General features: G+C 45.1%; 1 protein-coding gene across 1 annotated transcript in view; it reads left to right on the forward strand.

The window, feature by feature from the left end:
* LOC119971323 (SLX4 interacting protein) overlaps nt 1–23,882 on the forward strand; it is a 229,150-nt gene that overhangs the window by 57,652 nt on the left and 147,616 nt on the right. The window contains 1 exon segment of the mRNA XM_038806719.1: nt 11,219–11,308. Coding sequence (XP_038662647.1) covers nt 11,219–11,308 — 90 coding nt within the window.

Below are 23,882 nucleotides of genomic sequence, written 5' to 3' on the forward strand. Positions count from 1 at the left end.
GCGTTTTATGAATCTCAGGGAGAGAGGTCCTTTGGGAAGGAAGATGGAGAACAATGGTATGTGTGCTTGGATGTCTTAGTCCCGTACAGCAGAGCCTGGTTTCCAGTTGTAATAGCATGGCCCCTTTAAAGGGCGATCATTCACAGGCCACATGACCCGCCGGAAGCTTATGGGGACGGAGCGCACAAACCTGAATCTATCGGGTACCAAGGTACCGGGGTAGTGGGCAATCAATAGAGGAAGTTTGGAAGTCGTGGAAACTACTGCTATCTGCGTTGATATGTAATATAAAGTTCTTCCTTTGTTAAATAAAATCATTATTGTGATTTAACACTACCACCTCGTATTGCCTCACTCTGCAACACCAGTTGTCTTGGACCACCTTGCCATTGGAACAAGGCCTTGCTTCGTCAACCCTTTGTGGTAGCTGGTATGCAATGGCCAGGTCACATTAAAATAATTCATGCACAGGCATCTCACCTCCTATCACATGAAATTTAGGACATGGAATGTCAGGGCCTTCATGGGCAACCCCAACAGTGACAGACCAGAGTGGGATACTGCTATCATTGCCAGGTGTTTTAATGTTGCCATTAAAAACAAACTAGTTGGCCATTTCAGAGACTTGCGGGATAAATGAACGCATCATGACACTTCTGCTCTCCCTAGCCCAGAACCATTGTGCTAGAGTCCTCAGCGCATACATCCCAACACTGGAAGCTACAGATGAGTCCAAAGAAGAATTTTACTCCAGCCTCGAACAATCCTCAGCTTGATTCCCAGTTCCAGAGCTGGAAAGAACACCGATCTCTGGAGAGGGCATCTGGAAATCCAACACCAATGGTACCCTCCTCCTGAGAAAATGTGCCCTTGTCATAACCAACACCATGTTCTGTCAGAAAGGCAAGTACAAGGCCTCAGGGCAACGCCCTCGTTCCAAGCACTGGCACTCCGACATTATCCGAGTGAGGGACGACAAGGACATATGTATCACACGTGCCATGACAGGAACCTATGACTGCTGGATGGACCATTGTCTAATCCATTCTGTGATCAACATCAATGTAGCCCCAAAGCAGTGGTGGCAACAGAAGTAATGCTACAGGAAAATCAACACAGGCATTTAAATGACACTGATAATATAGCCCTATTCATTCAGCACCTGACTGCCAACGTGATGATGCCCGGTGACCCAGAGACACATTTCTGGTCCACAGCACTGGGTCTGCCCTCAAGGTTTCCACAATCTCACTGTGAACAGACGATTGGTCACGCGACCAGGAAACACAAAGAGTGATTTGCTGAGAATGATCAGGAGATCCAGAGCTGATAAGCTGCAAGCGCACGGCATTTCTGAACCTGAAGCAGCATCACAATTTGAGCAAGAAAACAGCTGTCAAGATAGCTGAAGGCTAGGGTATAGAAAAAACCTGCGACCTAAAGAAGAGATGGTGGGTGGAGAAAACACAGGGGATCCAGAAGTTAGCTGACCACCATGAGGTGCAAGCCTTCTTTAGTACAGTCAAGACCACTTACTGTCACAAGTAGGCTTCAATGAAGTTACATGCTATGTAACTTCATCTCACAGCATGCTACCCACCACCATCTCAGGAAAACCCAACCTGGCACTAAGTATAAAAGCCATCTGACAGCGAAAGAACAAGGCATCTGGAACAGATGGGCTGCTGAAGTACTGAAACATGGTGGAGAAGCACTATTGACGCTTCCCTCATTTCCCTTATCTTGAAGGAGGAGAACATGCCAGGAGATCTCAATGCCTTAATCGTCAAAAATTTGCACAATGGGCTAAACAGCTGGCTTGTAATGCAGGACAAGGCAGCAGTGCGGTTCAATTCCCGTACCGGCCTCCCCGAACAAACGCTGGAATGTGGCGACTAGGGGCTTTTCACAGTAATTTCATTGAAGCCTACTTGAGACAGTAAGCGATTATTATATTATTATAAAAAGGTGACAAGTCCAACTGCAGTAACTACAGAGGAATTTCTCTTCTCAGCTACAGTGAATATCATCGCAAGAGTCCTCCTTAATCACCTTCTCCCTGTGACTGAAGAGCTCCTCCCTATGTGATACCGCCCATTAAGGAACACAACAGACATGATCGTCACTGTGTGGTAAGCACAAGAGAAATGTAGGGAACAATATCGACCCTTGTACATGAACCTTTTTGACCTCACAAATGCCTTTGACACTGTCTGTTTTGGCTGCCCCAAAAACTATTTAAAAAAAATATTTTATTGGGTTATTTTGAAATATATAGGGAACAGAAACAGGCAAACAATAGCAACAGTTAACCATGCGCAAGGTGCCGCAGTGGTTAGCCCTGCTGCCTCACGGCCGCGAGGACCCGGGTTCGATCCTGACCCCGGGTCACCATCCGTGTGGAGTTTGCACACTCCCTTATTCCCCTCTTATGGTGAACTTGATTTTTTCTAAGTGGAGGAACTCTGCCAAGTCACTCACCCATGCCCCAGTTTCGGCGGCTCCGAGTCTTGCCAGCACAAAGATCCGCCTCCCGGCAATCAGGGAGGCAAAGGCTACCACATCAGCCTCTCTCCCCACCTACACTCCCAGATTCTCCGACACCCCAAATATCGCAAACCATGGGCTCAGTGCCACCTCCACTCACTAGATCTTCAACATTACATTCGCAAACTCTTTCCAGAACTTTTCCAACTTCGGATATGCCCAAAACATCTGGACATGGTTCACTAGACTCCCTGCACACCGTCCACACCTATCCTCCACTCCGAGAAAAATCCAACTCATCATAGACCCCATCATATGAGCCCAATGCACCACGTTAAATTGTACGAGACTCTTGCACACGACAAACATGAACGTATCCTCTGCAATCAAAGACAAAAGCTGGAAAATCTCAGAAGGCCTAGCAGCATCTGTAGGGAGAGAAAAGAGGTAACGTTTCAAGTTCAGATGACCCTTTGTCAAAGCTCTTGCGATGATATTCACTGTAGCTGAGAAGAGAAAATTCTCAGTAGTTACTGCAGTAGGACTTGTCACCTTTTTTTGAAATTAAGGCATTTCTGAGATCTCCTGGCATCTTCTCCTCCTTCCAGATAAGGGAAATGAGGAAAGCAATAGTGCTTATCCATCATGTCTAGCTTTGGCAAAAGGTCATCTGGAAACGAAACGGCAGCTCTTTTCTCTCCCTACAGATACTGCCAGACCTGCTGAGATTTTCCAGAATTTTCTCTTTGGTTTCAGATTCCAGTATCCAAAGTATTTTGCTTTTATCCTCTGCAATGCCGCACTCCACGTCCCAGCTTGCATCACACCTCCCAACTCCTCTTCTCACTTGCACTGGACCTCCTCTGCCGGAGCGCCCTCTCTCTCCATCAGATCCCCATATATATCTGACACTTTCCTCTCTCCTACCTCATCCTCGGACAAAACCTTGTCCTGTAGCGCTCGAGGCGGCAGCTGCGGGAACGAACCCAACTTCTTCCTCAAGAAGTCCCTCAGCTGCAGGCACCTGAACCTATTCCCCTTCGGCAGCAAATACACCTCCTCAAGCTCCTCCAATCCAGCAAACTTACCCCCACAAACAGGTCCCAAAAATACTCAATCCTCAATCACCTCCACCCCGAAACCTCACATCCAGCGCCGCCAGAACAAACCTGTGACTGCACAAATAAGCGCTTCCAGGAACACGCCTTCCATCCTACAGTGCTGCGACATTGATTCCACACCCTCAACGCTGATGCCACCACCAGGCTCATGGAGTACCTGGCAGCCGAAAATGGGAGAGGTGCCACCAATAGTGCACTCAGACTTGTCCTTTACACGAAGCCTCCTCCATCTGTCTCCACACGGACCTCTCCTCCACCGCTCACTTCTGCACCATAGTTATGTTTGCTGCCCAATAATAAGTCTGCAGATTCGGCAACCCCCTCCACCTGCCTAACCCTTTCCAGACTTGGGCACGAAAATTGGGAGTTTCTGAAACACGCACAAAAACTTCGGGAGCACCTTCATCTTTACCATCTGAACCCTTCCAACCAATGACAAAGACAACATATCCCACCTTCTAAAGTCCTCTTTCATTCCCTCCACCAGCTTTGCCAGATTCAACTAGTGCAGCTGGGCCCAGCTCTGCACCACATGTATCCCAAGATATCGAAAGCCCGCCCCTATCAACCAAACCGGCAACGCCGTCCCTGGTCATTAATTGTGAGTACCTCACTTTTCCCCATATTGAGCTTATACCCTGAAAAAAGACTGAACTCTCCCACTGCCCCAAAATTTTGTCACCATCCTTTGCCTGCTCCTCGATGACATACAAGCTGTGCTCCTGACCAATGGGTCCACCACAGACCCAATTCACATTTGGACTTGGATCAAGCAAAGCTGTGTCATAAAATTGTTGCCCTTCTCGATCCTCCTTGCTGCAATGTTCTGTCTCACCCTGCACAAGTTCCCCGCTGGAATGGTTCGAAATTACAGAACAAACGGGGATCTGTTTAACTTTCGTTGCCGGCAGGCCGGATCGAAGGGTGTCTTGGCCCCTGTCATTGAACTACAGTATGCAGACTCGGAGGCCGAAATCCAAACCATCGTCAATATTTCACCAAGGTGTATGAGAAAATGGACACTACACATTAGTAATACAAAAGCCCTCGACCAACCCGCCCCACCATACAGTACTGCCCCCTCCGTCCGCTACCAATGAGGCCTTGGATAAGGTGGACCGCTTTCCATACCTTGGGAGCCTATTGTCAACAAGAGCAGACATCGATGACTAGGTTCAACCGCCAGTGTGCCAGTGCAGCCTTCAGTCACCTGAGGAAGAGTGTGTTTGAAGGCTAGGACCTCAGGCCTGGCACTAAGTTCATGGTCATAATGCAGTAGTGACACCCACCCTCTTCAATAGCTCAGAGACGTGGACCATGTACAACCGACACCTCAAATTCCTGGAGAAGTACCACCAATGGTGCCTCCGCAAACTCCTGCAAATGTATTGGCAGGATAGGTGCACCAATATCAGTGTTCGCAGTCCTCCAATATCTAAAGTAACCCCAGCATTGAAGTATTGACGGTGCTCTATCAGCTCCGCTGGGTAGGCCACATCGTTCGCTTGCCTGACATGAAACTTTCGAAACAAGTGGTCCACTCAAGATTCAACGTAACAAGCTGTTGCACGTTTTGGTATGGGTATAAAACGCGTTTATTGGGGTGTATTAACTTGCCTCTGTTAAAGGCCGTGTGCTTAACACCACTAGGCTCTGTATGTGTATTTTTCAGCTCAGGAGTCGCCAGATGCCGTATAGACACCTCACAAATATTCCAAGGTCAGGTTCAAAGTAATAAAACGATACACCGATTAGTAAGTTCCAAACGATCAATATTTATTATACAATTATAATAAATACGCATGCACACACTAAGGGACTAAGCTATGACTAAACTAAGCAAACAGAATACTTAACTACACAGGAACAGGCAAGGTCAGGGAGCGAGGCCTTCGTCCCGGTCTTGGTCTGCAACCTTCAGAAAGCGTGCTGGTCACTGGGGGTCTAGCGGGCTTGGTTCGCGTAGCGAGCGTCGTATTGGCACTTACGGTTCGGCGGCTGGTGCTCAACGGCTGGAGTCAGGATACACGTTGGAGGTCTTGGTCAAAGCCGGAGCACGAAACAACAGACAGGACCATGTGTGGGGGTCTACTTTTATAGGGGTCCCCAATGTCCTTGCCTTTTCCTGGGCGGGCTTTACCTTCAGGTATCGATTGGATCGCTTCCAATCGATATCTTTTGAATTCCTCCAATGTGAGGGTCTTTCTCGATGGTGGGGGCGGTTTCTATAGTGGATACTTCTGGTGCCGCTCTGTCTGGACATCCACTCAAGTATCTTATTCAAACCCAAATGTTGCCATTGTGTGTGCCTAGATCTGGACTGCCTCATTAGTATGTAAAACGTTCTGCCATTATCACCTTTGGTTTGAGATCTTCCACCTGGCCAGAAACTGGTTTTGCTGCTTGCAAAATGCTAATGAGTGTTTGCAGGCTGCTTGCCTTGGCTAAACTGTTTTTCCCTGCAGTCTTAGCGATTCTCCATTTTGTTTAGTTCAGTGTCCATTTTAGGTGGCTACAGTGGCTACAAAGCAAGCCCCAGTAGGGCAGAGGAAACCTTTAAGTATGCCCTCAAAGCCTCCCTGAAAAAGTGTAACGTCCCCTGACACCTGGGAATCCCTGGCTGAACACTGCCCAAAATGGAGAAAAAGGAGCTGAAAACCAAGCTGAAGCTAAGCATCAACAGCGAAGGGAAGGTGTGGCAACCTGGGCACCACACCCACCTACCCCTCTAACAACGTCTGACCCACCTGTGACAGACTGTAGGTCCTGTATTGGACCCTTCTGTTGCCTGAGAACACATTTTTAGTGTGGAAGCAAGTCACACTTTATCTTGAGGGACAGCCTAAGAATAAGAAGGTAAGTAGAATAGAAAGCAGAATACTTGACATTCCATTTTTAAAAATAAATTTAGAGTGCCCAATTAATTTTTCCCAATTAAGGGGCAATTTAATACCCTGCACATCTTTTGGGTTGTGGGGGTGAAACCCACGCAAGCACGGGGAGAATGTGCAAACTCCACACGGACAGTGACCCAGAGCCGAGATCGAACCTGGGACCTCGGTGCCGTGAGGCAGCAGTGCTAACCAAGGCGCCGCTGTGCTGCCCTATACTTGACATTCCTGACCTGTTTGCAAGCCTTTTGCATTTTTGACCACACCATCTGTCCCTTCTTTGTTCATGAGTCTCTCATTCTGCCCACTTAACTTTATTCCTATTAAATGCTGACCACCCAACTGACATTCCTGGCCCCCATGTTAGCTGATAAACAGTTGCTACTCTTCAAATCTTCAGTTATCACTCTTTTGCTAACAAAGCACTGCACCATCTCCTACTTCTCTTTCCTCTCCAAAGACCTTGAATATGCTATTATCTCCCAAATTCATGACTATCTTTCCTGATAGTTCATGTTTGAATCCCTCCAAATATGTTTCCACTCTGCCACAATACAACTCTTACGAAAGCCAGAAATGACACCCTCTACAACTGCAACCAGGGGAAAATAACCCATTTTATCTTCTTGACCTGTCTGCAGCCTTTGACATGATTTATCACACCATCCTCCTCAGACACCTCTTCCCTGTCAGCTAGTGGTGTGGGACTGCTCTTGTCTGATTTCATTCTTATCCGGAGTTCATGGCCAGAACATCACATGCAGTGGCTACTCTTTCTGGTCCCACACTATTACCTCTGGAGTCAATCCTTGGCTACCTTCTATTTCTCTTTTACATGCTGCTCCTCAGTGGCATCATTCAAAAACACAGCACCAGGTGCCACATTTATGGTGGCAACACCCAGCTCTATCCAACCACCACCTCTCTCGACCATTCTATTTTTTCTAAGTTGTCAGACTGCTTGCCCAACGTCCGGTAGTGAGCGAGAATAAAATTCTTCCCACTTGATATTGGGAAGACTCAATCCATTGTCTTTTATTCCTACCACAAACTGTTCCCAATCCAATCCCCTCCCTACCAACAGGGTGAGGCTGAACAAGACTGTTTACAACTTTGTTGTTGTATTTGACCCTCAAGATGTGCTTCTGTTCATATATCCATGCCATCACCAAGTCTGTCTAATTCTACCTCCATAACATACCCAGAGGTCATCCAAATGCTGTTGCCTTTTCCCTAACCCGCACCAAGTCCCGTTCATTCATTACTCACATCTGAGTTCGCTACATTGGCTCTGGTGACACCACATCTCATCCTCATTTTCAAATCCTTCCGTGGCCCTGCCTCCCTTTCTCTGCAAACTCCTTCAGTTCTGCACCTCTTTGAGATCTCTGCACTCCACCAAATCTGGTCTTTTGCGCATTTCTCATTTGGCAACTGCTTTCATCTGCCCGTGTGCTAAACTCTGGAATTTCCTGTCTAAACCTCTCCACCTCTCTCATCCTTTAAAATGTTCCTTAAAATGTACCTCTTTACCAAGCTTTTGGTCATGTGTATATGCATTGAACAGAGAATGATGGAAAAACTCAGCAGGTCTGGCAGCATCAGTAGTGGGAGAAAACAGAGTTAACATTTTGAGTCTATCTGACTCTTTGTTCTGATGTAATTTTTGTTCTTTCTAATACTTCAAAATAATTACCATTGTAACCTTTTATGCCATGTGGAAGTGGTGAATACTCTGTAGGGGAAGTACCCTACAGTTTCCCATCATTGGAAACATTTAAAAGCAGATTGTCTCTCACATCATTTCCTAGAACATGATCCAAGCCTTGTTTGGTTCATGCCGAATGTGGAAAATACCTTCTATCCAAGAATGCTCTACAAGCTAGGTAATCTTTCCTTTTAACTACTGAACATTCCATAGCATGGATAATAAGGTCTGCTCATGTTTACTTACCCATGCAGATGGACTTGACAGCTGTCTGAGGGTTTCTTTTTAACATTCACGTGGAGAATATAAAATAAAACTTGGAATATGAGCTACAACTGGCCTGCCTTGCTTGCTACAGTATAATAGCTACATTCTGTACAAGCTTAACTGAATCCAGTTTATTCTTGCTGCCCTTGATGTAGCTCCCAAGTTACATTTTCTAAAGATTTTATTTTAAACTGGCCTGGTGCAAGTTAAATATCAGGAAGTTAGGATTAAGGAGGAAAGCTTGGACACTTCACTGTGGGTTTGGGGAATGCATGTGTTACACAAAAGGACTTCTGGCATAAACCATCATTGAATGGTTACAGCACAGAAGGAGATCATTTGACCCATCGTATGTCTCCAATTTCTTTTTGAAAGCTGCAAATGAATCTGCTTCCACCATGCTCTCAAGCATTGCATGCCAGATTCTAAATGGCTATGTAAAAACAAACAAAAAAAATTTTCTTTTGCTCATGCCACCATAGGCTTTTTTGCCATTCACCCTTAAATCAGTGTCCTCTTGTTTTTGACCCGTCCACCATTGGAAGTGTTTCTCTCTATCTGCCAAATTCAGATCGCTCATGATTTTGAACACCTCCAACATACCTCCTCACAATCTTCTCTTCTCTAAGGACAGCAGCTCCAGCTTCTCCAACCTATCTATGCAACTGGAAAGGGTACCGATCAAGCAGGCTGCTTTGACTTGGATGGTGTCAAGCTTCTTGAGTGTTGGTGGAGCTGCACTCATCCAGGCAAGAGGAGATTGTTCCATCACATTTCTAATTTGTGCCTTGTAGATTGTGGACAGGCTTTTGGAACCAGGAGCTGTGTTACTCCCCAAAGGATTCCCAGCTGCTGACCTGCACTTGTAGCCATAGTAATTGTATCTAGATCAGTTTCTGGTCAATGGTAACCTCCACAATGTTGATAATGAGGGATTCAGCAATGGTAATGCCATTAAATGTCAATGGGTGATGGTTAGATTCTGTCTTGTTAGAGATGGTCATTGCATGGCACTTCTGTGGCGCAAATGTAACATGCCACTTGTCAGCTCAAACCTGGATATTGTCTAGGTCTTGCTGTATTTGGACATGAGCTGCTTCAATATCTGTGGAGTCATGAATGGTGCTGAACATTGTGGAATCATCAGCAGACATCCACATTTCTAACCTAATGATGTCGGAAGGTCATTGATGAAGCAGCTGAAGGTGATTTTTTTTTGCTTCTCTCATTTATTTTTTCTCTTCTGCTCTGAGCTTTCTGTATTCAGTATGGCATGGTTCCCACTTGTATTATCCACCTGACATCTGTTATACATACTCATTTCCTGCTTCTCCCAACATCTATCCCTTTCAGCATTCAGAAAACTTGGTTTTATTTGTCCTACCTTATTTCATCTTCGGAATGTGCCTCGATTGTACTTGAAGTATTTTCTCTTTAAATGCAGCCCATTATTGTATTAGTTTTGTCTGCCAATCTTTGGATTTACCTGGGCCAGAGCCGTTCTTTTTTCATTTACATTGGCCTATCCCCAATTAATAATTTTGTCTGGATTGTTCTTCACCTTCTTGGAACAGAAACACACAGGTGTAGAAAATTCTCAGAAACACGTCCTCCCCGCTGCCCTTTGCAATATTTCTAATTAAATAGACCCAGGAAGCCGAGCGGTAGGGTGAACACTGGTTTATTCACCGTCATGGGAGCCTACCCTAAGGCAGTAATTACACATACAGTTGGGACAACCAACATGCCGGTCCCTGTCCAGGCCGGCCTTTATATCACATTATCGAATTTGATGCATTTGTGTAGAGAGAATGGATTGTAGAGTTTGGTGAGGAGTGTTGGCAGACTTGGCAGTTGGACAAGGTGATGGTTTTCTCCTCTGCTTAAAGAATCTTTCATTTTGAGTTGGTTGTTGACCATTTTTATTTTAAGATATCTGAAGCGCAAATCTTTTTTAAAAAATCCACTCCGATCTGGACCTAATCGAAAGTTACTGACACATTTATTTTTACATTTAGTGGAATTGGTAATATTTTGCTCTGCAGCTAAAATTCAATCCGGGTACATTCAAAGAGATTCGTTTACATCCTCTTGTCCTTAAATTATTGTAAAGAACAGTTAAAGAGTGCAGTTCTAAAAGATTATACAGAAATATTGCAGCACAAAGGGAAGTACCAACTTAGTAGTAAATAATGCCGCTGTGATCATTATGTACAAAAAGGTTTAAAGCAGCTTTGAAATGTGAGATTCAACAATTTAAGATTGAATTTCAGTGGATGAAAGTAATTGAATACAGTGGCTTCTGTTATATTCTTGTCTTAGAGAACGGCAAGTCCTTTAGCTGCATTAGTGCCAACCTAAACTTACAACAAATTGCATTACAAAATGAATAAATTAGAATCAGGCATCCACAGTGTTAACTGAATTTTTATCCATAATTTGTATATTTTATATGAAAGAGAAAAATAAACACATTCAAAGGTTTGCCAAAGCTTTCTGATTGATGTAGCAAATACTCAAATGTTAAACTATTTGAAATTAAATTTGCCTTCAGTATACTCTTGTGAACTGGGGCCCCTTAAAACAAACATACGTCCTGATTTAATCTAGATATCTAGATGATGACCATCCGAGGCCTAATGTTGAAAGTATCATAGCAGTGGCAAAAAAATCTGATACTAATTTCTTCTATCTGCAAGGCATGTGCCTTGCAACAATCAGTAACTTTTCCTTTTGTTTTGCAGTGTGGGAACTTTGCAGTTCTGGTGGATCTTCATATTTTGCCTCGAGGAACAAGTAAAGACACCAGCTGGTTTACTGAACAACACAAGGAGGTACAACAAATCTACTTTCTACTTCAAAAAAAAAACAGATAGCCGTGGGGAATGAACAACTACAATGATGTATTTATATCTGGGGCATTGTTAGGAAGGTGGTATTATGAATTACACCTGAATTTCCAACAATTCTTGTGATATTTGAAGCCTGTGATATGTTTTATTTTATTGGATTCCCTCAATACTTCCTTTTTTATTGATTATAATATTTTGGCAAACTATGAAATTAACTTGAAGGATCTAACACATCTGATTCAGCCAATAAGGTTGTTTAAATAATTGATCTACCTACATATAATGAACTATATAATGAAAATCTTGGCCCAAACCTTGCTAGGAAGAGACATTAAGTGCAAGGACTGTTTAACTTATTTGTGCGGATTTAGGCTGGTACGTTTTCCCCACACAGTTCCTGGAAATGCTAACTAATAAGGATGCAAAGGGGAATCTCGGACCTTGGTGAACAATAGGGTAAACAAATTATCTTCTTAATCAATGGGCACAATCTACCGGACACTTGAGGGGGCACTCCCATGGTGCATTCGGAAGGGGGGTGTCGGGGGTCACTTTCGGGCTCCAGAGATCGGGCCGCATTTTCGATCTCTCGCTACACTGGGGATTCCAGCATGTGGAGTTCCCAGTGTCCAAACCATGGCTGTGTGCATCCTCGACCATTTGTTCCCTGCTAAGGGCCCTTATACAATCCAAGTTGTGTTGTATAGCCATGTGTTTCTCGGTATTGCGAACGTCTGGAAACGTGACTAAACGTGCTCGCAATGGGACATTGTTACCAATTAGTTGAATCAAGCCCTAAGTGTCGTTTGATGGCGGGGGGCACTTGCCGGCAAAGCCGACGGGAAACTCCCTGCAAAACCCGCCACAAATGAACTTGGAAATTTTTCCGTTAAATTCCACCCAATGAGATTTCAGAATTGAGAAACAAACCAAGTAAGGACTGAGAGGCGCTTGAACTAGATTGGGTGAATTTAGATGGCAAGAGAAATAAAAAGAGGGAAAGAATGATCGGATTAAAAGATGAAAGGAGACCAAGAAAAAGTAAGAAAAAATAACTAAAACTTAAAAATTGGGCATTAAAAAAAATCCCCCATAACAAGTTATAAACTGAAGAAGAGTCACAGCACTTTTAATTGTTTGATTTCTTGGCAACAGAGGTTGATTGGCAGTCATTAACAATTATTAGATCATTGTTCCCTCTACATTTTATTTTTTATAAGCCATCTAGGCAATAAATACTGGCCTAGCCAACGATGCCCACATCTCATGAATGAATAAAAAAAGCTTTGTGGGTGTGTGCCTGTACAGCAATCCAGAATATGCAACATGGAACAAACATGCTGCGCACAGCCAATGTATCCTTTAATATGTGTGCATGGGTGGCCACGTGGCAATCTTAAAGGCACTGTTCAGTGCAACAAAAAGACTGGCCAGAGCAAAGAAATGTTAGAGGGACCATTAGTCCTTTGTTAATTGCAAGACTTGGCTTAATGAGAAATTAATGTACAAATACAGTAATGCCATAACATTCAGGTGGAAGTTACAACGGTGCAAATTGACCAGCAACTTGTGGTTCCCAATTCACAAGGTACCTTTTTGTTGATCAATTGCTGGTCAATTTGTGTATAAATAACTGCATGCGTGTTTAGATGTCATTATTATGTTTCAGAAAAATTTGGCCCCCTTTTTAAGTTAACTTCTTTACCCAGAGAATGATGAGACTGGGGGAGTCACTATCACAGAGAGTGGTTGAGGTGAATAGTGTAGCTGCTTTTGAGGGGAATTGGATAAATGGTAGTACAGTGATTAGCACAGTTCTTCACAGCTTCAGGGTCCCAGGTTCGATTCCCGGCTTGGGTCACTTCGCAGAGTCTGCATGTTCTCCCCGTGTCTGCGTGGGTTTCCTCCGGGTGCTCCGGTTTCCTCCCACAGTCCAGAGATGTGCAGGTTAGGTGGATTGACCATGCTAAATTGCCCTTAGTGTCCAAAAACGTTAGGAAGGTTTACTGGATTACGGAGATAGGGTGGAGATGTGGGCTTTGGTAGGGTGCTCTTTCCAAGGGTTAGTGCAGACTCGATTGGCCGAATGGCCTCCAGCACTGTAAATTCTACGATTCTATGAAGACCCTTCCAACATGCCAAAAGCAGATGGGAAGAGTGGGAGAGACTCCTGGTCAGCCGAGCTTGATGTAAAGTGCCGTACCCTCAAGCTATAAGCCTCTGGCGACAGGCTAACAACCTGTTCCAGGAAAGAAATTGCTATTGGGAACAGATGAAAGTCTGCCTTGTGCACCACTAGGTGCACAAAGTAAAACAGCAATCATGGTGTAATGATTATGTTACTGGACTAGTAACCCAGGGACTTGGAGACTATTTGAATTCAATTTTACAATTTCTTTAAGTTGTAAGCTGGGATGACCGTGCTACTCTCTGATTCTTGTGAAAACCCGACTCGTGGAGCCACTGTGTGACTCCAGTCCCATACCAATGTGGTTTACTCACTACCTTCTGAAGTAGGCCGCAAACTACTTAGTTAAATCAGACTGTTACTAGACGTTTAAGAACGTTCAGCATCACTTTCTCTTGAATAGCCGAGCAATCCACTCAGCTGTCTCAAATCACTACAAAGTCATTAAACCAGATGGGCCACCCGGCATCGACCGAGGCACTTGAAACTCCAATGGCAAACTCTGCAAAACGCTCCTTAATAACATCTGGGGGTTTATGCCAAAATTGGGCCTAGTCCTACAGGCTAGTCAAGCAATAGCCTAGCATGGTCATACTCCTGGTATCATACCATACAATGTCCCAGGCATCATCACCATCTTTGGGTATGTCATGTCCCATCAGCAGGGCGGACCCACTAGAGTTTGCAGCACAGGGGCATACAGTCAGGAGGAAATTCACCTGGAGTCCTCAACATGGGCAAGGCAACCTCCTACTAATTACGACCTACCACTCACCCCCCACCCCCTCCTTCAGCTGATGAATCAGTACTCCTCCATGCTCAATACCAATTGGAAATAACACTGAGGGTGCAAGATACAGAATGTACTCAATGGCCATTACCAGGTGTTGCTGAGTAGCACTACTACTGATCATGCTGACCAAGTCCCAAAGGACATAGCTGATAGAAGGGTTGCGAGAGAACCAACAAGAGGGAAAAATCTGGTTGACATATTCCTCAACAATGAACCTATCACAGATGCCACGGTGACAGTATTGGTCGGAGTGATCACCGCACTGTCCTTGTGGAGTCAAAGTCCTGCCTTCACCTTGACGATGCCCTCCATTGTGTTGTGTAGCACTACCACTGTGTGAGATGGGATAGATTTCAAACATGTCTAGCAACTCAAAACCGGGTGATGTGAGGCAGTAGCAGAATTGTATTCAACCATAATCTGTAACCTCATGGTCTGGCTTATCTCTCACTCTATCATCACCATCATGGGGGTGGATGAATCCTGGTTCGATGAAGAGTGCAGGAGGGCATGTCAGGAACTGCATCAGACATACCTAAAAATGAGGTTTCAACTTGTTGCTCGTTATGCTTTCCTTAATTTGCTCTGTTTTAATTACCTTTGCTCAAGAGTCGCCAGGTATCTTTTTGATACCGCCACAAGGTTCAAAACCGAATACTGATCAAGACTCGATACACCAGTTAGTAAGTTTGAAATCAATGCACATTTATTTACACACACAGTCAGTTATTACTCATGCACAAACTCTACTCACTAAACTACAACTACTACTAAAAGCCTATACTTAGCTTCGGGTGCCCACTCAGTCAGAGGAACAATGGCCGTTGTCCGGTTCTGAGGCTGCTGGCATCGAACTGTTGGTCGTTCTGGGTGAGTGTGCTTAACACTCAATTTGGCTCTGTTTCTTTTCTAAGCTCTGGAGTCGCCAGGTGTCGTTAAGACACCGTCACAAGCTTAAAGGTGAAGTTCAAAGCAATAAAACCGTACACCAATTAGTAAGTCCAAACAACTGAGTTTATTATAATACAATTATAATAACTACCCATGCACACGCTAAAGGGATTAAACTTACTCCTACCGCTAAATAAACTAATACTTATCTCGAAGGAACTGCTGGGTCAGGGAACAAGGCCTCTTGCTCTGCTCTGGCCTGCAGACTTCAGGTTGGTATGAATAAAAAGGGGTCAGGAGTGCCTATCTCTGGTAGCGATCGTTGTGAGGCACTTACTTGTTGGTGGCTGCTGTTCGAACCCTCTCCTCTCTCTCGTTCAAGATCTTCTTGGCAAAAGCTGGTCCACGGAGGAGTGTTGGTCAAAGAGAGAGAAGGGCTGGAGGGCTGAATCAGAAGATTGAACCATGTGTGGGACCTGTCTTTTCTAGGTCCCAGGGGATCCGCGCCCCTTTGGGCGGACTCCCTTACCTGCTTGGAATCGATTGGGTCTCTTCCCAATCGATATGTTTGAACCCCCCCAATCATGGGGCAGTTCCTCGGTCACTGGGGCAGTTCTTGGGACTTTTGGGCTTCTCTGGCGCCGAAAGGTCTGGCCTCCCATTCAATGTATCGATCTGTGTTTAACTTGTTTCCATTGTATCTGGGGATCACCCGGTATCGCCTCATTAGTATGTTAACTGGTTTCTTTTCACAGTGCTGTCTGGTTTCTGCAGCCGTCCCAATATACAAGCGCTTTGCAAGCTGCTTGCTTTACAACATGTCCATTTTCCCTGCATTCCTTGCAATCTTCCATTTTGTGTTGGGCAGTGGCCACCCCAGGTGGCTACAGAACTGGTATAGAATAGTAGCTAGGAGCGCCTATCGCGTAGCATGCGTTGACTTTGGACTGACTTGGCTGGTGCTTGGTGGGTCTCTTGTCGCTGAGAGCCAAGGCCAAGATGAAGGTGCAGAAAAAGAGAGCGATCTGTCTTTGGGGACTTCTCTTTATACCCCAAAGGGGCTTTGCGTCCTTCTGGGCGGGCCTTGAACTTGACCCCAATTAATTGGACCATGTCCCAATCATTTGTATTGATTCTCTCCAATAAAGGGGTCGTTGCTTGATCACTGGGCGGGTCCTAGGTGACCGTTGGCCTGCCTTTGTTTTAGTCTCCACTGGCGCCGGGAAGTCTGCCCTGGTACCGATTGCTTAAATGTTTCTCTTTTGTCCCCGGAGATAGCTCATTACTATGCTAATGGCTTGTAATATCGGTTTTGTCTGGGAGCTGCAAGCTCCAATCCACAGGCAAACCTTGCACCTGCTTGTTTCCTTAGCACTGTCCAATTTTCCCTGTATTCTTTGCTAGTGTCCATTTTGAAATCGGGACGTGGCCACCCCAGGTGGCTACAAGCTACAACACTTGACTATTTATATGCCAAACAGCAAAAGCAGCATGCGATAGATGAAGTTAAGTGATTCCCATAGCCAATGGATCAGATATAAGCTCTGCAGTCCTGCCACATCCAATTGTGAATGGTGATGGACAATTAAACAACTAACAGAAGGGGGAGGTTCCACAAATATCCTCATCCTCAGTAATGAGTGCACCCAGCACATTAGTGCAAAAGATAAGGCTGACGCATTTGCATCCGTCTGGGCCTTTTCCTGAGGTCGCCATCATCACAAATACCAGATACTGAAGCCGTGTTCCAAAACTAGCCACTTCCCCTAGCCAAGCTGCTGTAGTAAAGCTATAACATTGGCACCTATCCGGCAATGTGGAAAATTGTCCGTGTCTGTCCTGTCTTGAAAAAATGGATAAATCCAACCCAACCATTATTGCACCATGAATCTAAGCGAGAGAAGGTGTTGTTGACAGTGCAATGAAATGGCACTTAGTCAGCAATTACCTTTTAGTGACACACAATTTTGGTTCTGCTCGAGCCACTCAACTCCTGACTTCATTACAGCCTTGGTCCAAATATGGACAAAAGAGCTGAACTCCAGAGATGTGAGAGTGACTGCTCTTGACATCAAGGCAAGATTTGGCCGAGTGTAGCATCAAGGGGCTCTTGCAAAACTGAAGTCAAATGGGAACAGTGGGGAACTACACTGATTGGAGTCATACCTAGCACCAAGGAAAATGGTTGTGGCTGTTGAAGATCAATCATCTGTCCAGGACATCACTACAGGAGTTCCTCAGACTAATGTCCTCGGCCCAGCCACCTTCAGCTGCTTTATCAATGACCTTCTCTCCTTCATAAGGTCAGAAATGGGGATGCTTGCTGATGATTGAATGCTGTTAAGCACCATTTGTGACTCTTCAGTTACTGAAGCAGTCCATGTCCATATGCAGCAAGACCTGTATAAATATTGAGGCTTGGGCGGAAAAGGGGCAAGTAACATTCTAGTGGCAGGTAATGACCATCTCAAACAAGAGAGAATCCAACCATCTGCTCTTGCCATTTAATGACATTACCTGAATCCCCCACCATCAACATCCTGGGGATTATCATTGACCAGAAACTGAAGTGGACCAACAATATTAATACTGTGGCTACAAGAGCAGATCAGAGACTGGGAATTCTGCAGCGAGTAACTCACCTGACTCCCCAAAGCCTGTCCACCATCTACAAGGCACGAGAAGGAGTGTGATGGATTACTTCACACTTGTCTGCACAAGTGCTGTTCCAACAACATTCAAGAAGTTGAACATTAACCAGAACAAAACAGCCAGTCCCTCTGATTAGGACCCCACCCACCACCCTAATTATTCACTCCCTCCACCACCAACTCTCAGTGGCAGCAGTATCCACCATTTACAAGATATTCTGCAGCAACTTACTAAGGACCTTTGACAGCACCGTACAAATCCGCAACCTTATCATCTAAAAGGACAAGGCCAACGGATGCATGGAAACACCACCACCTGCAAGTTCCCCTCCAAGCCACACACCATTGTGACTTGGGACTTCACTGTTGCTGGGTCAAAATCTTGGAACTCCCTTTCTAATAGAACCGTGGATGTTCCTACACTATATGAATTTCACCAGGTTCATGAAGGCAGCTCATCATCTTTTTCTCGAGGGTAATTAGGGGTGGCAATAGATGCTGGCCTAGCCAGTCACGCTCACATCCCATTAACAAATAGATAAAAGTGTAGGCCTTTGGTACATTTAACTGCATTTTAGGCTTACATTAGCTGCTTTTCTTTCATGCTTCTTCATTCCCACTGGTTTCTGGAAACTGCATTTATCCTGTCTGCCATTTATTCCCATCCTGCTAGACCTACCGGGAGAGTTCCTTTAAAGCTTCTTACCATTCTGCCATACTGTCCAATACTGCTATTAGCAATGCTTCCACTGTCTCACTGTCAAAATAGCTTTGGTGAGTTCTCGATATTTGTCAATTTACAACACTTGCGAGGTAAACTCCTTGCCTGGTCTCTCTGCAATTGCAAGTTTAAAAGCCTTCTTAATATAGTTTCCAACTGTTTAGTCTTGCTATGGTTTCTGCAGCTTTAATGATGACTCTGCTGTGTTGAAAACAGCAGTATTGGGTTAATGGCCAGCAATAAATTCTCCCAGAAACTTTTAATGAGCCACAGTTAACTATGGGGTATCACACCAACATCAATCTTGTAATGATCATGCTAATCATATGACAGTCATGATCACGATTCATTAATATATATTTATAGATTACATACCAGTAATATGCCATATTTAGTTAAATTGAATAAAATTGTGAAAATTGCAACAGTGATAATACTTAATTGAATGTGAACCTTTTAGAATTCTTGTGAGAAACATGATAAGCTTTATAAATGTACGGGCAGAATTCTCCATCCTGGAGACCAAGTGTGGTGGTAGATGGGAAAGTCAGCATGATTCCCACTGGTGGTGGATTGGATTAGTCTGCGCAATTTTCTTTCCAGCTCATTAATTATGCATCAACCAGGAGCTCAGTTAATCTCGTGATGGGGTGACCAAGGATTTGTCACTCCACCATTACCTCATGAGGTTGAAGATTCTGGCACCAGATTTAAATGACGCCTGCACAGACATTAATTTACCTCAAGCCAGATGAATTGGTTCATTCTACTTATCAGTCGTGCCCAAAAGAGCAAAACTCTCCGTTCTATGGTTTAGTGAGGCATATCTGGGGATCCTCCTCCAGGCCGTCCAGGAAAGGCAGGAGCTACTCTTTCCTTGGGATGGGAGCAGGAAGTCTCACCTGGCAAAGCCAACCTGGGAAGATATTGCTAGGGAAAGCAACACCAATGGCCAACAAAAATGGTCCGCCCTGCAGTGCAGAAAAAGAAGTAATGCTCTGATGTGTTCTACCAGATTAATTGAAACTTCTGTTAACTCCAAAATTTCACTCTCAATAGGGCATCAGACAGTCTAAGCGTTAGAGTTTCCAGGGATGTCACACACTACCAGCAGATTGGACAACAGCACTGAATTTATGCCAGCCAAATTCACCATCTCTTTACGATCCTACGCAATCGATGTCTTAATCCCTGACTGGAAATCTTCTGAACTGAACTTAATAGTGCTCACAGTTAACCCGTCTGTTTATGCGGGACAAGATCTCCCACAGGAGAGGGAGAGAATGAAGACCGGAAGGGAGACCCAGAGCTGAGGACACTTCCCTTCCACGATGACAGGTGGCAGAGCTCACTGGAGAGGATATGGATCGCTCTGCACAAAAGGTGAAATCGACTTCCCCCAACAAACTGATGAGGGTGCATCGAATGTACATTGGCCACATACAGACAATGACATTGAGAGATCTATAATATTGGAGCCTGCCTGCTCAATCACTAATCATCTCTTATATCTATTCCAGCTACCAGCAAGAAAAGGCTGAGGAAGAACTCCAGGAAGTGTCTCAGGCACAGTCCCTAGACCACCTCAAATGAGGTTGCAGAGCAGATGAAGACCCGTCACTGCATTCACTGCACCCTCCACCAACGTAGATATACACACCTCTGTGGGACCTAGTTCCAGAGTGGGCTCGGACTCACAATCTGGTGATCACCCCACTGATACCTGGCCACAGCAGGCCGAGGCACTGGCAGCCAAGGTCTCAGACCTTCAAAGGACTGCTGGAGACCAGGTCTCTCTGCCTCTGATGACAAGCCTCTGGAATTGGCCCTGAGAGGAATGGTGGTGAGACAGAGTTGTCAGAGGCCATCAGCAGACTGGAATGAAGGATGGATGAATCCATTCACATTCTGTGTGATATTGTGTCTCCAGCTTTTAAGCTCAATGCGGCCTCCTTGGGAAGGGTGGCGGCCGCCTTGGAGACCCATGTCCAGCAGTTTCTGCTAGTTTTGCGCACATACCTGGACACCATTGCTCTAGCCATGGGTGCATTCCAGCATTAGCTAGGCGAAAGAAGATCGGTCATCTTGAGAGAGGGGTCCTTGGGCACCCAAAGGGAGCGCCAGCCAGACACGCCAGGGCATCCACCCAAAACACTCCAAGAGTATCCTGCAGCTTCAAATCCCCTTTGCCTATGACCCCATAAACTCCAGCAAGTAAGCTGAGTAGGGTGCACCTGCCATAGAGCAGGAGACCATGCAGGCTGGGGCCTTTCAGGCCTAGGGCCCCAGAAGACATCCACCAAAGTCATCATCAGACAACAGGACATAGCAGTCAGCAAGCTGTCATCACCTCTCCTGTGGATGCCAGGGCTGCACCTTGATCTAGCGGTAGAGTTAGCAAAATTCAGAAGTTTTGGTTGTATGAAGGTGGCACAGTGGTTAGCACTGCTGTCCCACAGCGGGGTTCAATTCCGGCCTTGGGGGTTTGCACTTTCTCCCCATGACTCTGTGGGTTTCCTCCCACAGTCCAAAGATGTGCAGATTAGGTGGATTGACTGTGATAAATTGCACCTTAGTGTCCAAGGATGTGCAGGTTAGGTGGGGTTACGGGATAGGGCAGTGAGTGGGCCTGGACAGGATGCTGTTTCAGAAGGTTGGTGCAGACCCAATAAGCCATATGGTCTCCTTCTGCACTATAGGAATTCTATAATTCTATCCCATGCCACAGGTGTTCATTCACTGTATATTATCTTCATTATTGACAATATAGTTTGTATTTATCCAGTCTCGGGTATTCGATGGCTAATCAGTGTGATGTAAGGTCCCTCGTTCATTCAAGGGTACAAACGAACACCCCCACAATTATCTGGATCCTCAGTTCCATTAAGTCTCACTCAATCTCATCACAGCGAATCGCCTTTAGTTCCACTTCTGCGACATGAGCAAAGGCACTTCAGATGTGAAAATGAAAGCTAGATAATACACATATGTGACCCTTTGATCTCAGGCAGACATTATCTGGCTTCACGAGACTTGTTCATCAAAGTTAGTGATTATCCTGATTCTGTCTGTAATTTGTGGATGTTATAAATATTTGTTCTAACCAATGTTAAAATCTTTTCGCTCAAATGTACTTTACAAAGGCGTTTATTTTATGATTGAGTTTTGGGGAAAAGCAGTATTCCTCATTATAACCTTCGATGCCTCCCTACGGCATGTTTTTATCTCCACATTTAAGGCTGAACGTTATTCTTTTCTAAGTTGCCACTTTTCCCCATACATAAGGCTGAACAATTGAGGTAGGTTCCACTAGGTAACATTAAAAGTGTCTGCTGGAGACATACGAGTGTGATGTCAAAAGTGTATGCTCATCCTGATGAAGCCCTGTGAGGATCTTGCATTGCTCCTGAACGGCTGCCTAGCAGTGCTTCACGGAATCCTTCTGTAAAGGCACAATATGCAAATCGATACGGAATTCATTGCATGACTGCACTTTGTGTCGATAGAAAGTATTGGCCTTTGTGAGGTGGACAATGTTGAGGACTGGAATGCTATAAAAGCAATGCCTCAGCGCATCTGAGTGCTCAGCAGAATCTATGAAGAAAAAAAGTTTCATTGGCTGCTGTGTCAATACTGACTGGGCCATATCTCTCCCAAATGCCAAGACAATGCAGGAGATAGACTTGGCAGGCTTCCGACAAACAACACGAGTGTGAGTGTTTTGAAATAATCAGACTATGGACTTGCTGAGCTACTCTCTTTAACGGCGATGGAAACATAAGCGGTAGCTTTGGGTGCATACTGTAGAGCAGGCATTATCAAAGTCGGGGGCGCGACCCCGCGAGTGGGTCGCAGGCAGGTGTCGGGAGGGTCATGGAGCCGTCTGCCACGGCGCTCCCAATCGTGCAAATCCACACGCAACAGTCACCTTTTAATAATGCCGGCTTCAAGCGGCCTTCAAAATGGCTACGAACATATAAAAAAAATGCGGGCACACTGCGTATGCGTGCCCGCTTGTGCGCACTGATGGGCGGGCACGCATGCGCAGTGCGGCCGCGTTTTTTTAATACGATTGCAGCCTTTTGTTTTACAAGTTTGGGGAAATTGTTATTTGAGAATTTTTTACAGGAAAAAAAATGCAGAAAATGAAAATGTTTTCATTCTCTAGAAATTGGAGGTTCACCACATTTCACCGAAACATTACAAGGAAAGAGAAAATGGTGGGTCATGCAGGTCGGCCGGCATGGGTCCCGAAGGTCAGCAGCCGTGGGTCCCGAAGGTCGGCCGGGTTGGTAAAAGTGGGTCCCCGGAAAAAAAGTTTGAAAAACACTGCTGTAGAGTAACAGGTCACTGTGTCCTGATATCTGAAGTCATATTAGAACTCAGTAACAAGGTGAGGCCTCTGCATTATTCGTCTATCAGAGCAGGCATTTGAAGAGATGGTGCTGTCCGGCTGTAACTCCCTTTTCAGACACTCAGGTGCTAACCATTGATGAATGTTCTTCCTGTTCATGCTGCCTTGCCAAGTTGCTGTCATACTGACATGAGTGCATCCATGCATACAATGGCATTTCAGCAGTTTAAAGGATGCCATGGCCACTGACTTGTTGACGCCATGGTTGACGGGACTTCACTATGTGTTGTAGTTAACGAGATGTGTTAATGGGGTGCTGGTCACATTTCACAGCGGCCACATGTTACTGCATCTGCCAAGAATGACTCCCATCGTTGGGGATGAAGATGACGTATGCTACTCCAGTGACCATTATGAGATTGATGATGTTTCCTGATATGTTGACACTAATAATGAAGGTTTGTTAGGGTGGCACAGTGGCGCAGTGGTTAGCACTGCTGTCTCGTGGCGCTGAGGACTCTGCTTCGATCCCAGCCCCGGATCATTTGCACATTCTCCACGTGTCTGCATGGGTCTCACCCCCACAACCCTCAGATATGCAGGGTAGGTGGATTGGCCATGCTAAATTACCCCTTAATAAAATAAAGAAGACAATGATGGTTTGTTGTTCCTCTGCATCGAAGCCTGAAGAGAACTTTGTGGAAACTTGTCTTCACCATATTTCTCTTGAAACCTTGTAGCTATTGAGGTAACTACAGGCACACCTATGCTGTGCCTATACAATTACATCCTCATGTTTCTCGTCTGAATCATTGCCCTTTACAGATTCATTCCATTCCAAGTCCTTGTTCAATTTGATTTGATTTATTGTTGTATTAATATTATTAGACATGTATTAGTATACAGTGAAAAGTATTGTTTCTTGCATGCTGTACAAACAATGCATACCGTGCATAGG

Source organism: Scyliorhinus canicula, chromosome 1 (assembly GCF_902713615.1).
Source record: "Scyliorhinus canicula chromosome 1, sScyCan1.1, whole genome shotgun sequence".
Lineage (NCBI taxonomy): Eukaryota > Metazoa > Chordata > Chondrichthyes > Carcharhiniformes > Scyliorhinidae > Scyliorhinus > Scyliorhinus canicula.